Source organism: Ovis canadensis, chromosome 3, assembly GCF_042477335.2.
Source record: "Ovis canadensis isolate MfBH-ARS-UI-01 breed Bighorn chromosome 3, ARS-UI_OviCan_v2, whole genome shotgun sequence".
NCBI classification, from domain to species: Eukaryota; Metazoa; Chordata; class Mammalia; order Artiodactyla; family Bovidae; genus Ovis; species Ovis canadensis.
In genome coordinates this window covers 3,672,243-3,691,865 of record NC_091247.1, presented here as the reverse complement: position 1 = coordinate 3,691,865, position 19,623 = coordinate 3,672,243, and the positions used below count along the sequence as shown (strand labels likewise).

General features: G+C 55.3%; 1 protein-coding gene across 1 annotated transcript; it reads left to right on the top strand.

Moving 5' to 3' along the window:
* The first annotated feature begins 5,097 nt into the window (after window positions 1-5,097).
* PAEP (progestagen associated endometrial protein) lies at window positions 5,098-9,802 on the top strand. The gene is made up of 7 exons (XM_069586264.1): window positions 5,098-5,234; window positions 5,902-6,041; window positions 6,893-6,966; window positions 8,088-8,198; window positions 8,875-8,979; window positions 9,195-9,236; window positions 9,622-9,802. The coding sequence occupies exons 1-6, from the start codon at window positions 5,139-5,141 to the stop codon at window positions 9,209-9,211; spliced, it is 543 nt and encodes a 180-aa protein (XP_069442365.1). The 5' UTR covers window positions 5,098-5,138; the 3' UTR covers window positions 9,212-9,236; window positions 9,622-9,802.
* The last annotated feature ends 9,821 nt before the right edge of the window (window positions 9,803-19,623 follow it).

Below are 19,623 nucleotides of genomic sequence, written 5' to 3'. Positions count from 1 at the left end.
TCAGATATGCAGATGACACCACCCTTATGGCAGAAAGTGAAGAGGAACTAAAAAGCCTCTTAATGAAAGCAAAAGAGGAGAGTGAAAAAGTTGGCTTAAATCTCAACATTCAGAAAACTAAGATCATGGTATCTGGTCCCATCACCTCATGGCAAATAGATGGGGAAACAGTGGAAACAGTGTCAGACTTTATTTTTGGGGGCTCCAAAATCACTGCAGATGGTGATTGTAGCCATGAAATTAAAAGATGCTTACTCCTTGGAAGGAAAGTTATGACCAACTTAGACAGCATATTCAAAAGCAGAGACATTACTTTGCCAACAAAGGTCCGTCTAGTCAAGGCTATGGTTTTTCCAGTGGTCATGTATGGATGTGAGAGTTGGACTGTAAAGAAAGCTGAGCGCCGAAGAATTGATGCTTTTGAACTGTGCTGTTGGAGAAGACTCTTGAGAGTCCCTGGGACTGCAAGGAGATCCAACCAGTCCATCCTAAAGGAGATCAGTCCTGGGTGTTCATTGGAAGGACGGATGCTGAAGCTGAAACTTCAATACTTTGGCCACCTCATGTGAAGACCTGACTCATTAGAAAAGACCCTGATGCTGGGAAAGATTGAGGGCAGGAGGAGAAGGGGACGACAGAGGATGAGATGGCTGGATGGCATCACCGACTCAATGGACATGAATTTGAGTAAACTCCGGGAGCTGATGATGGACAGGGAGGCCTGGCGTGCTGCAGTTCATGGGGTCACAAAGAGTTGGGCACGACTGAGTGACTGAACTGAACTGAAGAGTTTTCCCAGCACCGTTTATTGAAGAGACTGTCTTCCTCGTTGTGTGTTCTTGCCTCCTTTGTTGTCGATTAACCAACCATCATAGCTGAGTTCATTTTTGGACTCTGTTCTGTTCCGCTGATCTCTGTGTCTGTTTTCATGTTAGTGCCACACTTTTTTGGTGGCTGTAGCTTTCAGCTATAGTCTGAAGTCATAAAGCCTGATACCTCCAGCTCTGTTCTTTCTCAAGATTGTGTTCTGCTGTTTGGGTCTTTAGTGTCTCCACACAATTTTTAGAATTGTTTGTTCTAGTTCTGTGAAAAATGATGCTGGTATTTTGATAAGGATTGCATTGAATATGTAAAGCTACAGATATAGTCATTGGGTAGTACAGTCACTTTAACAATATTAACTCTTCACATCTGTGAGCATGATATATTTTCCCCCTCTATATCATCTTCAATTCCTCCTATCAGTTTCTTTCATTGCAGTTTTCTGAGTACAGGTCTTACACCTCCTTGGTTAGAGTCATTCCTCAGTATTTTATTCCTTTGATACAATTGTGAATGAGGTAATTTTCTTAGTTTCTCTTTCTGATAGCTCATTGTTAGTGTATATATAGAAAAGCAACAGATTTCTATGTATTAATTTTGTATCCTGCAACAGATTTCTATGTATTAATTTTGTATCCTGCTACTTTACTGAATTTACTTATTAGCTTTTTGGTGACATCTTGAGGATTTTCTGAAGAAAATGGTATGGTATGGTAGGACAAGGTGTCATGTCATCTGCAAACAGTGGCAGTTTTCCTTCTTCCCTTCCAACCTGGATTTCTTTGATTTCTTTCTGTCTGAGTACGACTAGGATTCCCAATACTATACCGAATAAAAGTGGCAAGAGTGGACATCCTTGTCTTATTTTTCTGACCTTAGAGGAAATGCTTTCAGTTTTCCACCATTAATTATAATGTTTACTGTGGGCTTGTCATATGTGGCCTTCATTATATGGAGGTCTATTGCCTCTATACCCACCTTGTTGAGAGTTTTTATCATAAAAGTATGTTGAATTTTGTCAAAAGTTTTTCCTGCATCTATTGAGATGATTTTTACTCTTCAATTCATTAATGATTTTTATTCTTCATTTTGTTAATGATTTCCATTCTTCAATTTGTTAACGTGGTATATCACATTGATTGATTTGTGGATATCTTTGTATCCCTGGGATAAACCTCACTTGATCATGAGCTTTCAATGTATTTTTGAATTCACTTTGCTAATATTCTGTTGGGTATTTTTGCATCTCTATTCATCAATGATATTGGCCTAAGAAAGGTTTTGTCTGGTTTTAGTATCAGGGTGATGCTGGCCTCATAGAGAGAGTTTAGAAGCATTTCCTCCTCTTTGATTTTTTGGAATAGTTTGAGTAGGATAGGTATTAACTCTTCTTTAAATGTTTGGGGACTTCCCTGGTGAGCCGGTGGTTGAGAATCCGCCTCAGGGATGTGGGTTTGATCCCTGGTCAGGGAACCATTAATAAGATCCCACATGCTGCAGGGCAACAAGCCCCCAAGCTGCAACCACTGAGCTGCAACCGCTGCAGTGCCCACGGGCCACGACCAGAGAAAGCCCACATACAGCAGGGAAGACCCAGCACAACCGGAAAAAGGAGTTTGGTGGAATACAGCTGTGAAACCGTCTGGTCCTGGACTCCTGCTTGAGGGAATTTTTTAAAAATTATTGATTCAATTTCATTACTGGTAACTGGTCTGTTCATATTTTCTATTTCTTCCGGGTTCAGTCTTGGGAGATTGTACATGTCTAGGAATGTGTCCGTTTCTTCTAGGTTGTCCATTTTATTGGACATGCATGGGAGCACACAGCATCGACCAGCAAGACTCATGCTGGCTTCCTGGGGCCAGGGCTGGGGCCCCAAGCAGCATGGCATCCTAGAGTGTGTGAAAGCCCACTGACCCTGCCCAGCCCCACAATTTCATTCTGAGAAGTGATTCCTTGCTTCTGCACTTACAGGCCCAGGATCTGACCTGCTTCTGAGGAGCAGGGGTTTTGGCAGGACGGGGAGATGCTGAGAGCCGACGGGGGTCCAGGTCCCCTCCCAGGCCCCCCTGTCTGGGGCAGCCCTTGGGAAAGATTGCCCCAGTCTCCCTCCTACAGTGGTCAGTCCCAGCTGCCCCAGACCAGAGCTGCTTTATTTCCGTCTCTCTCTCTGGATGGTATTCTCTGGAAGCTGAAGGTTCCTGGAAGTTATGAATAGCTTTGCCCTGAAGGGCATGGTTTGTGGTCACGGTTCACAGGAACTTGGGAGACCCTGCAGCTCAGACGTCCCGAGGTTGGTGGCACCCAGATTTCCTAAGCTCGCTGGGGAACAGGGCGCTCGTTTCTCCCTGGCTGACCTCCTTTCGCCCTGCATCACCCAGTTCTGAAAGCAGAGCGGTGCTGGGGTCACAGCCCCTCGCATCTAACGCCGGTGTCCAAACCACCCGTGCTGGTGTTCGTGGGGCTACCTATGGGGAAGGGCTCCTCACTGCAGGGGTGCCCCCTGTCCCCTCTGAGATCAGAAGTCCCAGTCCGGACGTCGAACAGGCCGAGCTCCCTCCAGAGGCTCCAGGGAGGGATCCTTGCCCCCCTGCTGCTGCCTCCAGCTCCTGGTGCCGCACCCTTGAGCCTGATCTTGTAGACACCTCAGTCTAGTCTCTGCCTCCGTGTTCCCACACCTTCTCCCCATGTCCCCTCCGTGTCCCCGTTTTCTCTCACAAGGACACCGGACATTAGATTAGCCCCTGTTCCAGCCTCACCTGAACAGCTCACATCTGTAAAGACCTAGATTCCAAACAAGATTCCAACCTGAAGTTCCCGGTGGATCTGAGTTCTGGAGCGACATCCTTCAACCCCATCACAGCTTGCAGTTCATCGCAAAACATGGAACCTGGGGTTTATCGTAAAACCCAGGTTCTTCATGAAACACTGAGCTTCGAGGCTTGTTGCAAGAATTAAAGGTGCTAATACAGATCAGGGCAAGGACTGAAGCTGGCTAAGCCTCCTCTTTCCATCACAGGAAAGGGGGGTCTGGGGGCGGCTGGGGGTCTGCTCCCGTGAGTGAGCTCTTTCCTGCTACAGTCACCAACAGTCTCTCTGGGAAGGAAACCAGAGGCCAGAGAGCAAGCCGGAGCTAGTTTAGGAGACCCCTGAACCTCCACCCAAGATGCTGACCAGGCCAGCGGGCCCCCTGGAAAGACCCTACAGTTCAGGGGGGAAGAGGGGCTGACCCACCAGGTCCCTGCTATCAGGAGACATCCCCGCTATCAGGAGATTCCCCCACCTTGCTCCCATTCCCCTATCCCAATACGCCCACCCCACCCCTGTGATGAGCGGTTTAGTCACTTAGAATGTCAACTGAAGGCTTTTGCACCCCCTTTGCCAGAGGCACAAGGCACCCACAGCCTGCTGGGTACCGACGCCCATGTGGATTCAGCCAGGAGGCCTGTCCTGCACCCTCCCTGCTCGGGCCTCCTCTGTGCTCAGCAACACACCCAGCACCAGCATTCCCACTGCTCCTGAGGTCTGCAGGCAGCTCACTGTAGCCTGAGCGGTGTGGAGGGAAGTGTCCTGGGAGATTTAAAATGTGAGAGGCGGGAGGTGGGAGGTTGGGCCCTGTGGGCCTGCGCATCCCACGTGCCTGCATTAGCCCCAGTGCTGCTCAGCCGTGCCCCCGCCGCAGGGGTCAGGTCACTTTCCCGTCCTGGGGTTATTATGACTCTTGTCATTGCCATTGCCATTTTTGCTGCCCTAACTGGGCAGCAGGTGCTTGCAGAGCCCTCGATACCGACCAGGTCCCCCCTCGGAGCTCGACCTGAACCCCATGTCCCCCTTGCCCCAGCCTGCAGAGGGTGGGTGACTGCAGAGATCCCTTCACCCAAGGCCACGGTCACATGGTTTGGAGGAGCTGGTGCCCAAGGCAGAGGCCACCCTCCAGGACACACCTGTCCCCAGTGCTGGCTCTGACCTGTCCTTGTCTAAGAGGCTGACCCCGGAAGTGTTCCTGGCACTGGCAGCCAGCCTGGACCCTGAGTCCAGACACCCACCTGTGCCCCCGCTTCTGGGGTCTACCAGGAACCGTCTAGGCCCAGAGGGGGACTTCCTGCTTGGCCTTGGATGGAAGAAGGCCTCCTATTGTCCTCTTAGAGGAAGCCACCCCAGGGCCTGAGGATGAGCCAAGTGGGATTCCGGGAACCGCGTGGCTGGGGGCCTAGCCCGGGCTGGCTGGCCGGCACGCCTCCTGTATAAGGCCCCAAGCCTGCTGTCTCAGCCCTCCACTCCCTGCAGAGCTCAGAAGCACGACCCCAGCTGCAGCCATGAAGTGCCTCCTGCTTGCCCTGGGCCTGGCCCTCGCCTGTGGCGTCCAGGCCATCATCGTCACCCAGACCATGAAAGGCCTGGACATCCAGAAGGTTCGAGGGTGGCCGGGTGGGTGGTGAGTTGCAGGGCGGGCAGGGGAGCTGGGCCTCAGAGACCAAGAGAGGCTGTGACGTTGGGTTCCCATCAGTCAGCTAGGGCCACCTGACAAATCCCCCGCTGGGGCAGCTTCAACCAGGCGTTCACTGTCTTGCATTCTGGAGGCTGGAAGCCCAAGATCCAGGTGTTGGCAGGGCTGGCTTCTCCTGCGGCCGCTCTCCGGGGAGCAGACGGCCGTCTTCTCCATGTCCTCTGCGCGCCCTGATTTCCTCTTCCTGTGAGGCCACCAGGCCTGCTGGAAACACGCCTGCCTGCGCAGCTTCACACGACCTTTGTCATCTCTTTAAAGGCCATGTCTCCAGAGTCATGTGTTGAAGTTCTGGGGGTTAGTGGGACACAGTTCAGCCCCTAAAAGAGTCTCTCTGCCCCTCAAATTTTCCCCACCTCCAGCCATGTCTCCCCAAGATGCAAATGTTGCTACGTGTTGAGGGGCTCATCTGGGTCCCTCTTTGGGTTCAGTGTGAGTCTGGGGAGAGCATTCCCCAGGGTGCAGAGTTGGGGGGAGTATCTCAGGGCTGCCCAGGCCAGGGTGGGACAGAGAGCCCACTGTGGGGCTGGGGGCCCCTTCCCACCCCCGGAGTGCAACTCAAGGTCCCTCTCCAGGTGGCGGGGACTTGGTACTCCTTGGCTATGGCGGCCAGCGACATCTCCCTGCTGGATGCCCAGAGTGCCCCCCTGAGAGTGTACGTGGAGGAGCTGAAGCCCACCCCCGAGGGCAACCTGGAGATCCTGCTGCAGAAATGGTGGGCGTCCCTCCCCAACATGGAACCCCCACTCCCCAGGGCTGTGGACCCCCCGGGGTATGGGGTGCAGGAGGGACCAGGGCCCCAGGGCTGGGGAAGAGGGCTCAGAGTTTACTGGTACCCGGCGCTCCACCCAAGGCTGCCCACCCAGGGCTTTTTTTTTTTTTAAACTTTTATTAATTTGATGCTTCAGAACATCATCAAACAAATGAACATAAAACATCATTTTTGTTTACTTTGAAGGGGAGATAAAATCCACTGAAGTGGAAATGCATAGCAAAGATACATACAATGAGGCAGGTATTCTGAATTCCCTGTTAGTCTGAGGATTACAAGTGTATTTGAGCAACAGAGAGACATTTTCATCATTTCTAGTCTGAACACCTCAGTATCTAAAATGAACAAGATGTCCTGGAAACGAAGCAGTGTGGGGATAGGCCCGTGTGAAGGCTGCTGGGAGGCAGCAGACCTGGGTCTTCAGGGCTCAGGCAGTTCCCACTACCAGCCCTGTCCACCCTCAGATGGGGGTCAGGGTGCAGGAGAGAGCTGGGTGGGTGTGCGGGGCAGAGATGGGGATCTGAACCCCAGGGCTGCCTTTTGGGGGTGCCTGTGGTCAAGGCTCTCCCTGACCTTTTCTCTCTGGCTTCATCTGACTTCTCCTGGCCCATCCACCCGGTCCCCTGTGGCCTGAGAGGTGACAGTGAGTGCAGCCGAGGCTAGTTGGCCAGCTGGCTCCTATGCCCACGCCACCCCCCTCCAGCCCCTCCTGGGGCCAGCTTCTGCCCCTGGCCCTCAGTTCATCCTGATGAAAATGGTCCATGCCAATGGCTCAGAAAGCAGCTGTCTTTCAGGGAGAACGGCGAGTGTGCTCAGAAGAAGATTATTGCAGAAAAAACCAAGATCCCTGCGGTGTTCAAGATCGATGGTGAGTGCCGGGTCCCTGGGGGACACCCACCACCCCCGCCCCCGGGGACTGTGGGCAGGTTCAGGGGGCTGGCGTCGGGCCCTGGGATGCTAAGGGACTGGTGGTGATGAAGACACTGCCTTGACACCTGCTTCACTTGCCTCCCTGCCACCTGCCCGGGGCCTTGGGGCCGGTGGCCATGGGCAGGTCCCGGCTGGGCGGGGCTAACCCACCAGGGTGACACCCGAGCTCTCTTTGCTGGGGGGCGGGCGGTGCTCTGGGCCCTCAGGCTGAGCTCAGGAGGTACCTGTGCCCTCCCAGGGGTAACCGAGAGCCGTTGCCCACTCCAGGGGCCCAGGTGCCCCACGACCCCAGCCCGCTCCACAGCTCCTTCATCTCCTGGAGACAAACTCTGTCCGCCCTCGCTCATTCACTTGTTCGTCCTAAATCCGAGATGATAAAGCTTCGAGGGGGGGTTGGGGTTCCATCAGGGCTGCCCTTCCGCCGGGCAGCCTGGGCCACATCTGCCCTTGGCCCCCTCAGGACTCACTCTGACTGGAGGCCCTGCACTGACTGACGCCAGGGTGCCCAGCCCAGGGTCTCTGGCGCCATCCAGCTGCACTGGGTTTGGGTGCTGGTCCTGCCCCCAAGCTGCCCGGACACCACAGGGCAGCCGGGGCTGCCCACTGGCCTCGGTCAGGGTGAGCCCCAGCTGCCCCCGCTCAGGGCTTGCCCCCCACAATGACCCCATCCTCAGGACGCACCCCCCTTCCCTTGCTGGGCAGTGTCCAGCCCCACCCGAGATCGGGGGAAGCCCTATTTCTTGACAACTCCAGTCCCTGGGGGAGGGGGCCTCAGACTGAGTGGTGAGTGTTCCCAAGTCCAGGAGGTGGTGGAGGGTCCCTGGCGGATCCAGAGTTGACAGTGAGGGCTTCCTGGGCCCCATGCGCCTGGCAGTGGCAGCAGGGAAGAGGAAGCACCATTTCAGGGGTGGGGGATGCCAGAGGCGCTCCCCACCCCGTCTTCGCCTGGTGGTGACCCCGGGGGAGCCCCGCTGGTCGTAGAGGGTGCTGGGGGCTGACTAGCAACCCCCTCCCCCCCCCCGTTGGAACTCACTTTCCTCCCGTCTTGATCGCTTCCAGCCTTGAATGAGAACAAAGTCCTTGTGCTGGACACCGACTACAAAAAGTACCTGCTCTTCTGCATGGAAAACAGTGCTGAGCCCGAGCAAAGCCTGGCCTGCCAGTGCCTGGGTGGGTGCCAACCCTGGCTGCCCAGGGAGACCAGCTGCGTGGTCCTTGCTGCAACAGGGGGTGGGGGGTGGGAGCAGGGAGCTTGATCCCCAGGAGGAGGAGAGGTGGGGGGTCCCTGAGTCCCGCCAGGAGAGAGTGGTCACATACCGGGAGCCAGTCTGCTGTGGGCCTGTGGGTGGCTGGGGATGGGGGCCAGACACACAAGCTGGGAGACGAGTGGGCTGCAGAACTGTGACTGGTGTGACCGTCGCGATGGGGCCGGTGGTCACTGAATCTAACAGCCTTTGTTACCGGGGAGTTTCAATTATTTCCCAAAATAAGAACTCAGGTACAAAGCCATCTTTCAACTATCACATCCTGAAAACAAATGGCAGGTGACATTTTCTGTGCCGTAGCAGTCCCACTGGGCGTTTTCAGGGCCCCTGTGCCAGGGGGGGCGCGGGCATCGGCGAGTGGAGGCTCCTGGCTGTGTCAGCCGGCCCAGGGGGAGGAAGGGACCCGGACAGCCAGAGGTGGGGGGCAGGCTTTCCCCCTGTGACCTGCAGACCCACTGCACTGCCCCGGGAGGAAGGGAAGGGAACTAGGCCAAGGGGGAAGGGCAGGTGCTCTGGAGGGCAAGGGCAGACCTGCAGACCACCCTGGGGAGCAGGGACTGACCCCCGTCCCTGCCCCATAGTCAGGACCCCGGAGGTGGACAACGAGGCCCTGGAGAAATTCGACAAAGCCCTCAAGGCCCTGCCCATGCACATCCGGCTTGCCTTCAACCCGACCCAGCTGGAGGGTGAGCACCCAGGCCCCGCCCCTTCCCCAGGGCAGGAGGCCCCCCGGCCCGGGACGACCTCCTCCCATGGTGACCCCCAGCTCCCCAGGCCTCCCAGGAGGAAGGGGTGGGGTGCAGCACCCCGTGGGGGCCCCCTCCCCACCCCCTGCCAGGCCTCTCTTCCCGAGGTGTCCAGTCCCATCCTGACGCCCCCCACGACTCCCCCTCCCCCACAGGGCAGTGCCACGTCTAGATGAGCCCCTGCCGGTGCCTCTGGGGTAAGCTGCCTGCCCTGCCCCACGTCCTGGGCACACACATGGGGTAGGGGGTCTTGGTGGGGCCTGGGACCCCACATCAGGCCCTGGGGTCCCCCTGTGAGAATGGCTGGAAGCTGGGGTCCCTCCTGGCGACTGCAGAGCTGGCTGGCCGCGTGCCCACTCTTGTGGGGTGACCTGTGTCCTGGCCTCACACACTGACCTCCTCCAGCTCCTTCCGGGCAGAGCTAAGGGCTAAGGTGGAGGCCCAGGAAGTGGGTACCTAAGGGGGAGGCTAGGCGGGTCCTTCTCCCGAGGAGGGGCTGTCCTGAACCACCAGCCATGGAGAGGCTGGCAAGGGTCTGGCAGGTGCCCCAGGAATCACAGGGGGGCCCCATGTCCATTTCAGGGCCCGGGAGCCTTGGCTCCTCTGGGGACAGACGACGTCACCACCGCCCCCCCCCCATCAGGGGGACTAGGAGGGACCAGGACTGCAGTCACCCCTCCTGGGACCCAGGCCCCTCCAGGCTCCTCCTGGGGCCTCCTGCTCTGGGCCGCTTCTCCTTCACCAATAAAGGCATAAACCTGTGCTCTCCCTTCTGAGTCTTTGCTGGACGACGGGCAGGGGGTGGAGAAGGCCCGGCACAGGGTGGGGAGTGGTCTGGCTCAGAGGATGACAGCGGGGCTGGGATCCAGGGCGTCTGCATCACAGTCTTGTGACAACTGGGGGCCCACACACATCACTGCGGCTCTTTGAAACTTTCAGGAACCAGGGAGGGACTCGGCAGAGACATCTACCAGTTAACTTGGAGTGTTCAGTCAACACCCAAACTCGACAAAGGACAGAAAGTGGAAAATGGCTGTCTCTTAGTCTAATAAATATTGATATGAAAACTCAAGTTGCTCATGGATCAAATTATGCCCTTTTATGAATCCAGCCACTACTGTCGGTATCAAACTTTATGTACCCAAAACGTACTGATCTTTTCTGTGCTAAAATGAAATAAAGAGATTTCCCCAAGATAGAGGAGCTGGGCAAAAGAGGTCACGGTTGGAAGGAGACTTGTTCTGCACACACAGCAAGGAGATCCAACCAGTTCATCCTAAAGGAGATCAGTCCTGGGTGTTCATTGGAGGGACTGATGTTGAAGCTGAAACTCCAATGCTTTGGCCACCTGATGTGAAGAGCTGACTCATTTGAAAAGACCCTGATGCTGGGAAAGATTGAGGGCAGGAGGAGAAGGGGACGACAGAGGATGAGATGGTTGGATGGCATCACCAACACAATGGACATGGGTTTGGGTGGACTCCAGGAGTTGGTGATGGACAGGGAGGCCTGGCGTGCTGCGGTTTATGGGGTCACAAAGACTGAGCGACTGAACTGAGCTGAACTGAATGGAAATGAGGTATACAGCAAAGTGGGGATTTTTTAGATAATAAGAATATACACATAACATAGTGTATACTCATATTTTTATGCATACCTGAATGCTCAGTCACTCAGTCGTATCTGACTCTGTGACCTATGGACCGTAGCCTTCCAGGTTTCTTCTGTCCACAGAATTCTCCAGGCAAGATTACTGGAGTGGGTAGCCATTTCCTCCTCCAGGGGATCCTCCCGACCCAGGGATTGAACCGGCATCTCCTGCATTGGCAGGTGGATTCTTTACCACTGTGCCACCAGGGAAGCCCGTGTTACTGTCTATGTCCCACTTAATTACCAAAGCTGCTCCAAGAAAAAGCCCCTATGCCTCTCAGCTTCCCGGCCTGCAGAGGGTGGTGGGGGTAGACTGTGACCTGGGAACACCCTCCCGCTTCAGGACTCCCGGGCCACGTGACCCACACTCCTGCAGACAGCCGGGTAGCTCTGCTCTTCAAGGCTCATTATCTTTAAAAAAACTGAGGTCTATTTTGTGACTTCGCTGCCGTAACTTCTGAACATCCAGAGCGATGGACGGCCTCCTCCCCAGGCCTCAGGGGCTTCAGGGAGCCAGCCTTCACCTACGAGTCACCAGACACTCGGGGGTGGCTCCGCCTTCAGGGTGCTCACAGTCTTCCCATCGTCCTGATCAAAGAGCGAGACCAATGACTTCTTAGGAGCAAGCAGACACCCACAGGACACTGAGGTTCACCAGACTGAGCTGTCCTTTTGAACCTAAAGACACACAGCTCTCGAAGGTTTTCTCTTTAATCTGGATTTAAGGCCTACTTGCCCCTCAAGAGGGAAGACAGTCCTGCATGTCCCCAGGACAGCCACTCGGTGGCATCCGAGGCCACTTAGTATTATCTGACCGCACCCTGGAATTAATCGGTCCAAACTGGACAAAAACCTTGGTGGGAAGTTTCATCCCAGAGGCTCAACCATCCTGCTTTGACCACCCTGCATCTTTTTTTCTTTTATGTGTATGTATGTATATATATATTTTTTTTTTTTTCATTTTTTGGCTGTGCTGGCTGTTCGTTGCAGTTCGGCGCGCAGGCTTTCTCTCTAGTTTCTCTCTAGTCTTCTCTTATCACAGAGCAGTCTCTAGAATGCATGAACTCAATAGCTGTGTCGTGCAGGCTTAGATGTGGGATCTTTGTTCCCTGAGCAGGGATCAAACCCACATGCCCTAGACTGGAAGGCAGATTCTTAACTACTGGACCACCAGGGAAATCCCCTACCTGCCGGCAGCTTAACCTAGCAAACTGCAAATGTAGGAAGACCCAGAGCATCTGTAACTGTCACAGGTGAATAGGGTTAGCATCCTCCGTCAGTCACCTGCAGTGGGGCAAGCCTGCTCTCCAGGACATGCCACCCCCACGTTAACCAGATGCGTCAGCTATAGCCCTTTCTGGCTTAGCCTCTGATGCCTTAGCCTCGTGACTGTCTGGGTCTGCTAAGGCTGGGCAAACACAGTGACCGCCACCTGTGAGCCATGTGGGTGGGGTGCCCAGCTCAGAATCTCATGGGTGCCTCTGACTTGCATGAGCAGGGACAGATTGAGGAGGGAGGAGGGGGAGGGAGGAAGGAAGGGAGGGGGTCTGGGGAGCACCCCTGCCCATCCACGCCTGGATGAAAGCCCCTACTCCCCCTACTTTCCAGATCTAGCTGTTTCCGGCCTGGGGCCCCTCCCTTTGGCCTTCAGAGAGGCCATTCTTCAGCGATGTATTCGCTGTTTCAGCAGAGTTCTTTAAATTTTCAGCTTGTGCACCTTTTTCAGAAAGGATTTAAGTCTTGGGTGTTGCTTCCTATTAAAGAGCCCAGCAGATTCACTGGCTGAGCTCGATCCACGGCCGTGCTCATAGGGGAAGGTCTGAGCACTTGGCCCTGAGACTGGACCCCAAGAGCCAAGACTGGGGGCTCCAGATTCCACATGGCCAGGGAGCCTCACCTGCCCTGTGCCCACACCCCTGCAGGTGGGAGGTCACTGTCTGACCAACCAGCTGGCCGCCAGCCATGCACACCTGCTCTCCCCAGCTGACCCCCAAGACTCGCTCTCACTCTCCACACCATCTGCACCCGAGACGAGGACATGGAGCTCGTCTTGCCCTGGACGTGAGCGTGTTCCCTGCGGCTCTCGGGGCCTCCCAAGGGACAGGCCAGAGGTCAGAAGCAGAGGGACACGTGGTTCAAAGTCGAAGGCTGAACTTCAGAACCTCCGAGGCTTTATGAGTAGGGGCCAGCGGGAAACGCACACACAGCCCGCTCCTGCAGGACGGCCACGACCCCCACTCCCTGCGGCCAGGGAGCCCTGGGAGGGGCTGGAAACAGTGAGTCAGCTGGGGAGACCGATCTCGGGGGCCAGGATCTGTGCTGAACGCAAGGATGTACTGCGGATGACAGTCACAGCCATAGACACCATGCGGCCGCCCTGCAGTCCCCGAGTCTGTCGGCACACAGCCCCTCCCCCCATGAGAAACTGAAGCCCCCCTGGGTAGGGGGCCACAAAGTGGGCAGACTAAGGTCAGCTCAAAGCCCAGGTGACCGGGCACAGCAAGGCCCCAGCCCCCACCCTGAGACCTGGAACTGCCAGCCAAGGACGGAGTGGGGGCCAAAGCCCCTCCCGCCCCGTGCCAGCACCCCCTGGGCCAGCCCCCTTCTCTGGCTGGGAGACCTCCAAAGCCCAGGGGTCCAAGAACCTGGGGGATGCAGGAACCCCAGAACCGAGGCCAGCACCATGCCAGGAGGGTGACTCCAGGTAAGGTCTCTTGTCTTTCCCAGAGGAGAGGGGGTGAGCAAAGGACGGAAGGTCACCGGGTCCTGCAGGGAGGCGGGGTGGGGAGCAGGGGCCGCCATGCCCACGGCTGGCCCTAGGGGCAGGAAAAGATGTCCTCAGGGTGGCGTCTTGCGGTCCACAGGGCAGGGTCAGAGGAGCCAGCCGGCTGGGCACCTGCTGAGGGTCCCCGCAGTCCAGGGAGGCGGCCCCGGGCTCCTGTGCTCCGTCAGCCCCCACTACAGCAGCCTCATCGCCTACGGCCGTGGCCAGGATGCAGCGGGACCACCAGCCTGGGGGCGCTCCAGGGTAGGTGCCAGCTGCCCCGGGTGGGGGCTGAAGGGCAACATCTTGCAGCCCGCTGCCCTGCACAGGACAAGGCAGCTGCACATGGACGCCATGGAGTCACATCGGGCTTAGAAGGTGGAAGCGCCTCGGAGGGAAGATGGGACCCTGGAGACGGAGCAGGGTGTGGGCTGTGCTGGGCAGGGGCCAGGCTGAGCCGAAGACTGGCCAGGTGGGGGGGACCCTCCGGGGTCCTCACCAGGGGGGCCCAGGCCTGATGTAACCTTCCAAGGAGGCCTGATGCACTCCGGGGTGGGCTGGCGGGGCCCGCCCCGACAGACTCTTTGCCAGCTGTACGGAGAGAAGGCCTGTTTCAGAGGCAACGCTCAGGCAAGGGGACAGGGCCGCGGCCATGCAGCCACCTCAGGGCCTGGCAGGGAGCCGAGAGGAGGACTCTCGTCTGAGAAAAGCCCCCAGTTCCCCACCTCCAAGCGCTGGCCCCTCTGAATTCAGCCAGCACAACGCCAGGGACCTCGAGTGGCCGGGGCAGTATCTTGAATACATCTCCGGGTTTTAGCTCCAGGAAGCCCCCGCCTTCAACCTGGACGGTGAGTGCTGCCCTCCAGCCACCTCCCCTGCACTCCCAAGAGCAGGGACAGGAGGAAGTGGGGGTCCTATCCCACTAGCAGAACCAGAACAGCTGGAAACATAGCCTGCCTCTACTGGGCACCGATACAAATCTCTTATCTGCCAGACCTCACGAAGGCCCTGAAACATGGTGGGTGGGCAGACATCCATGTCCATCCTGCAGGTTTGGACTCCGAGGCTCAGAGAGGTTCAGAAACAAGGCCAAGGTCACACAGTGGGAGGAGGAGTGGGAGACAGCCTCTCCCCTGCACCCCTCCCCTGCACATCATTTAGTCAATCAACAAGGAGGAGGGCCAGCCCCACTTTGGGAGCTCAGGATGCAGGTAGAACAAGACAGACATTCCTCCACCCTTGTGCGGGTTACCCGCAGCCACTGAGGCTCTGTCTCTAATTTATTGGAGACAAGGCTGCAGGGAAGGGGGACCCCAGAGCAGGGGAGCTCGGCCAGGGAGGCTGCCTGGAGGAGGGAGCGTGTAGGCGCAGGTGGAAGGGGAGGGAGAGCCAAGCAGTAGGTGGGGTCATGGGGTCTTGTGGGTCATCTCGGGGCAGGGGGCCGTGGCCAGACCTGGTGCTGGACACCAGAAGACAAGGTGGTCGCGGTGGCTGTGTGCCCTGTGCATGATTGATGGGTGGTCTTCAGAACGAATGGACGGAGGCCCTAGCGTCTGACCTCGTTCTCGACCCTCCACAGCCCTGTGTTCCCCACAGGAAGCCTAGCTCGGCCCCTACACCCCAGATCTTCCTGTTGGGCCCCTCCTGCCCACTGTCCTCGCCCCCCTCCCCTCCCCGACACCCGGGCTGGCCGAGGGGCTTTCTGAACCCCTCTGCCCCCCCAGGAACCCCCCCGACCCCGAGCCCACCCCTCCCTTGCCGTGGGCCACCAGGTCCTGCCAACCAACAGCTCAGAAGCCGCAGCCTCTCCCAGCCTGGCCCACAGGCTTAAAAACACTCTGGGTGTTGGGAGGGGCGGCAGGCAGCCCCCAAGTCCCCACCGAAGTGGACACAGTGTCGCTGTCTGGCGAATGGAGCCACCATCTGGTCCTTCAAGTGACCCTGGGCAGGGCAGGGCTGGCACTGGCCATCCGGCCTGCAATTCTGTTGGGCTCCAGTCTGCAGGAGCCCGCGCCCCCATCCCTGCCCAGCCCAGAGGGGTGCTGAGTGACCACAGTGGCAGCCCAGGCTCCCAGAAGAGTCAGGAGAACCCAGGCCCGTGCACCTGCTGGAGAAGGGAGCCGAGACCACCTCGCCCTCCCCTCTCCAAGCACTCGGACAGAATGTCCCTCCTCACCCCAGGTGAGCCAGTGGCCACCTGCCTGCAAGGCCGGCTCCTAGGAAACGGGGTCAGGGCCTCTGCACTAACCGCCTGGAAATGCCAGAGGCGGGCGTGACCTCAGACACGCCCTCGGCAGCAGCAAGGCCTCCCAGGAGGCCACACCTCAGAAGGCTGGCTTCCACCACAGTCACTGCGCTTCGACGACACCACGGCAGGGACTCCACCGGCCACTTGTGCAGACCCAACCTGCCTTTCATGTAAGGGGTGGGGTGGTGAACAAGTGCTCAGAGCGTGGTAGCTTTCTTGTGGATCAGCAACCCAGGAAGAAAAAGACAGGCAGCCCGTTAAAATCATGTTAAAAAAATTCTCACGCTGGGACATTGAGAAAAATGACCTGAATAAATGCAAGCATGATATTCTTGCAAAGTCTTCAATGTCATAAATATTTAATAAGTTTAAGCTAACCTATACAGTTCAAGCAATTTAATCAATATTTCAGTAGGATATTTCCCTCGAATTGTATACCTGAATCTAAAAGCCACGTGAAGGAATAAACGTTTTGAAATATTTTAGATAGAAGAGTAGTGCGAGTTGGCCTGCCATTCTATCATAACCGATCGGAAACTAAACTGGCTGAAAATGCGTGGCTTCAGCTGGGAGACAGGAAGAAGAATCAGTGAAACTGGATATAAAGTCAACAAATGAACACAAGTCAGCACAGTAACTTAATATGTTATACAAATGGCCCATCTTAAAAAGTATTATTTGTTCAACAAGTGTGTGTGTGTGTGTGTGTGCGCGTGCGTGCGTGCACACGCTTGACTCCGTCACTCAGTGGTGTCTGACTCTTTGCCATCCCATGGACCTCGGTAGCCCGCCAGGCGCCTCTGGGATTTTCCAGGCAAAAATACTGGAGCACGTTGCCACTTCCTACTCCAGGAGATCTTCCTGACCCAGGGATCCAACCCTCACCTCCTGCTTCTCCTACATCGGCAGGCAGACTCCATTCAACAAGAAGTGTGCGAGAAATGACCAAGAGATCTTGAGGGGAAAAAAATAAGGTTATATATCTAACTCTGTACATTATCTTAAAATTAATTCTGAATGAAAAGAAATCTTGAAAGCTCTATATTTATCTATAACTAAGGAATGAGATACCTACCCTATGGATACAAATATCAATATAATTATGAAAACAAAGTTTGGAACCCCAAAAGCACCATCAACAAAACTGAAACAGGAATGACAACTTGAAACGAGTATTTTCAGCACATTTGACAAGGGTTTACATCGCACTGCAAACTCTCTGAAAGCGGAAAAGGAACACGGTGTTAGAAAGAGGAGCCAGATAGAAATCGGTCATTTGTACACGCATGAATCAAATGACTGAGTCACCTCGGTCGTGTCCAACTCTTTGAGACCCCATGGATTCCAGCCGTCCAGGCTCCTCTGTCCACAGGATTCTCCAGGTAAGAATACTAGAGTGGGCTGCCATTTCCTCCTCCAGGTCAAATGGCTCATAACTATAGTTTAAAATGAGGTTTGATAGTGGTCCCTAGTGGTCCAGTGGCTAAGGCACCAAGCTTCCTGCAGAGGGATTGGGCTCGATCCCTGGTTGAGGAAATGAGACCCACAATATGCCTTGAGGTATGACCCCCAAAATTTTTTTTAATTTTTAAAATAAAGCAAGTATAGCTTAAAAATTGAAAAAAAAAAAAGGCTTTGATGTCCCAAGCAGTCCAAGAAAAAGATTCTATGTTTGCTTATCAAATTAGCAAAAATTTTTAAAAATTTAACTCAACACCCACCATGTGGGGAAGCATACTTTTCTAGGAGGATGGAAATGGAAAATGTCATTTAGGGGTGACCTGTTTGCATGAGTCCTTCAAACAAGTTTGTTCTTGAACCTGGAAATTCTAGGCATTAAAAATCTTTCATTACCAAGGAATTTACAGTGCTTTCATATTGATCCCACAATATCTTTCAAGGTAGAAGTTTAGAACTCTTCTCAGTAAATCCCCTTCGGAGAAGGCAATGGCACCCCACTCCAGTACTCCTGCCTGGAAAATCCCATGGACGGAGGAGCCTGGTAGGCTGCAGTCCATGGGGTCGCTAAGAGTCAGACATGACTGAGCAACGTCACTTTCAGTTTTCACTTTCCACTTTCATGCATTGGAGAAGGAAATGACAACCCACTCCAGTGTTCTTGCCTGGGGAATCCCAGGGACGGGGGAGCCTGATGGGCTGCCATCTATGGGGTCGCACAGAGTCAGACACGACTGAAGCGACTTAGCAGCAGCAGCAGCAGTAAACCCCTTAGCCTTCTCCATAAATTGTTAGGGGAAAAAATAGTTAGTTTTTGTCTGTTTGTTCTTTTCAGCCCAGTAGCTAAATCGCACCCTCCCCTCTCTAGGTATGACCTAGGAGAGCTGATAGTGATCTTTGTGAGGCAGGGCTTATGGCTAATGGAATATCATACTCTGTTTTGAAATAATTTTATAGATTTTTTTTCAAATCAAGAGCTGCTCTGTGATATAAGAAAGGATGATTCACTGAAAACGGCATCGTGATTTAGCCAAAGGCGACAACTGAGAGAGAGAAGTAGTAGGAGCTTGTTGTCATCATCGTTGTTGAGCTGCTAAGTCGTGTCCAAGTCTTTTCGAACCATGGACGGTAGCCTGCCAGGCTCCTCTGTCCGTGGGATTCTCCAGGCAAGAATGCTGGAGGGGGTTACCATGCTCTCCTTCAGGGGATCTTCCCCACCCAGGGATCGAACTTGCGTCTCCTGCACTGGCAGGCGGACTCTTTCCCACTGCACCACCAGGAAGCCCTATAGGTTCCTCCTGACCCAGGGATCAAACCCGGGTCTCCTGCACTCCAGGCAGACGCTTTAACCTCTGAGCCACCAGGGAAGCCCATAGGATGAGCTACATCTTGACAAGTGTGTTCTTTAGGGAAACCTTCCTGATGAGTGGCGTCCGGGAGGGAGTGGTGGACATAACACGAGCAGGGACAGGGCTTCTCACTCCAGGGCTGAACGTCAGTGAGTGTGCTCCTCACACCGCCTCTGGCTTCCTCTCCAGGAAGTGAGTGTCAGTCTTCTGACGGCTTTAGTGTTTCAATTGTGACAACTTTTGGATCGCGCACTGTATTACTTTGCCGCAGACCCGGGGCTTAAAGAACAGAAGAGCCCTTCTCGCAGCTCTGAGGGCTGGACGTCCGAGGTGGAGGAGGCCTCTCTCCAGGGCGTGTCCTCACTTCACCTTCCCTTTGTCCTGGGCACGTCAGTGCCCCAATCCCCTTCCAGTAGGGTCACTGGTCCTACTGGACGAGGACCCTCCCTGGGGACCTCATTTTGCCTCAATCATCTCTGTAAAGGCCTTTTCTCTGTATCGGTTGTGGTCTGAGGTCCTGGAGACTAGGACTCCATGTAAGAATTTAGGGGAGAACAATACTGGCCTTCACACTTAACGCAGCCTGCGTCCTCTCCCAGGAAAGACGGTTCATTAAGAAGAATGCCTGTGGGGACGCCTCTGGCCATCTGGAGGTCAAGACTCCGCACTTCCCATGCAGAAGGTCAGGTTTAATCCCTGGTTGGGAGCCTAAAATCCCACGTGCCTCGCAGTGCAGCCGAGAGAAGGAGGGGGAAGACAGCTGCCTCCTGTGATATAGGATTCTCCGGCCCTCACACAGCAGAACAAGCCTCTGCTGGCCACGCCAGCCCCCCTCCCCGCCACCCATGGGGGCTGGTTTCCCATCCTGAGCCTCATGGCGCTCCGAGCTGCCCACGTTGAGCCCTTGCGAACGTGCAAAGGGAGCTCCACAGAGTCGCATCTCCCCGCTGCCTTGCAGCTCCCCGAGGACTTGGGCCGGTGGTGCCCTCCCTGCACCTGGCAGACATCTGCCTCCACCCCTGCGCTCAGCCCCTGGCTTCTCAAAAATAAGTAAAATGCCGAGAGATTTCAGAAATGAATTTGACACTTCTCTGTGTGAACAATAAAAGAAAGAC

Excerpts from the sequence above, each read along its gene's own strand:
- PAEP (XM_069586264.1), top strand. The coding sequence starts at position 5,139 with ATGAAGTGCCTCCTGCTTGCCCTGGGCCTGGCCCTCGCCTGTGGCGTC. Across the intron at positions 5,235-5,901 it reads AAGGCCTGGACATCCAGAAG|GTGGCGGGGACTTGGTACTC; the intron begins GTTCGAGGGTGG and ends GTCCCTCTCCAG. Across the intron at positions 8,199-8,874 it reads CCTGGCCTGCCAGTGCCTGG|TCAGGACCCCGGAGGTGGAC; the intron begins GTGGGTGCCAAC and ends CCTGCCCCATAG.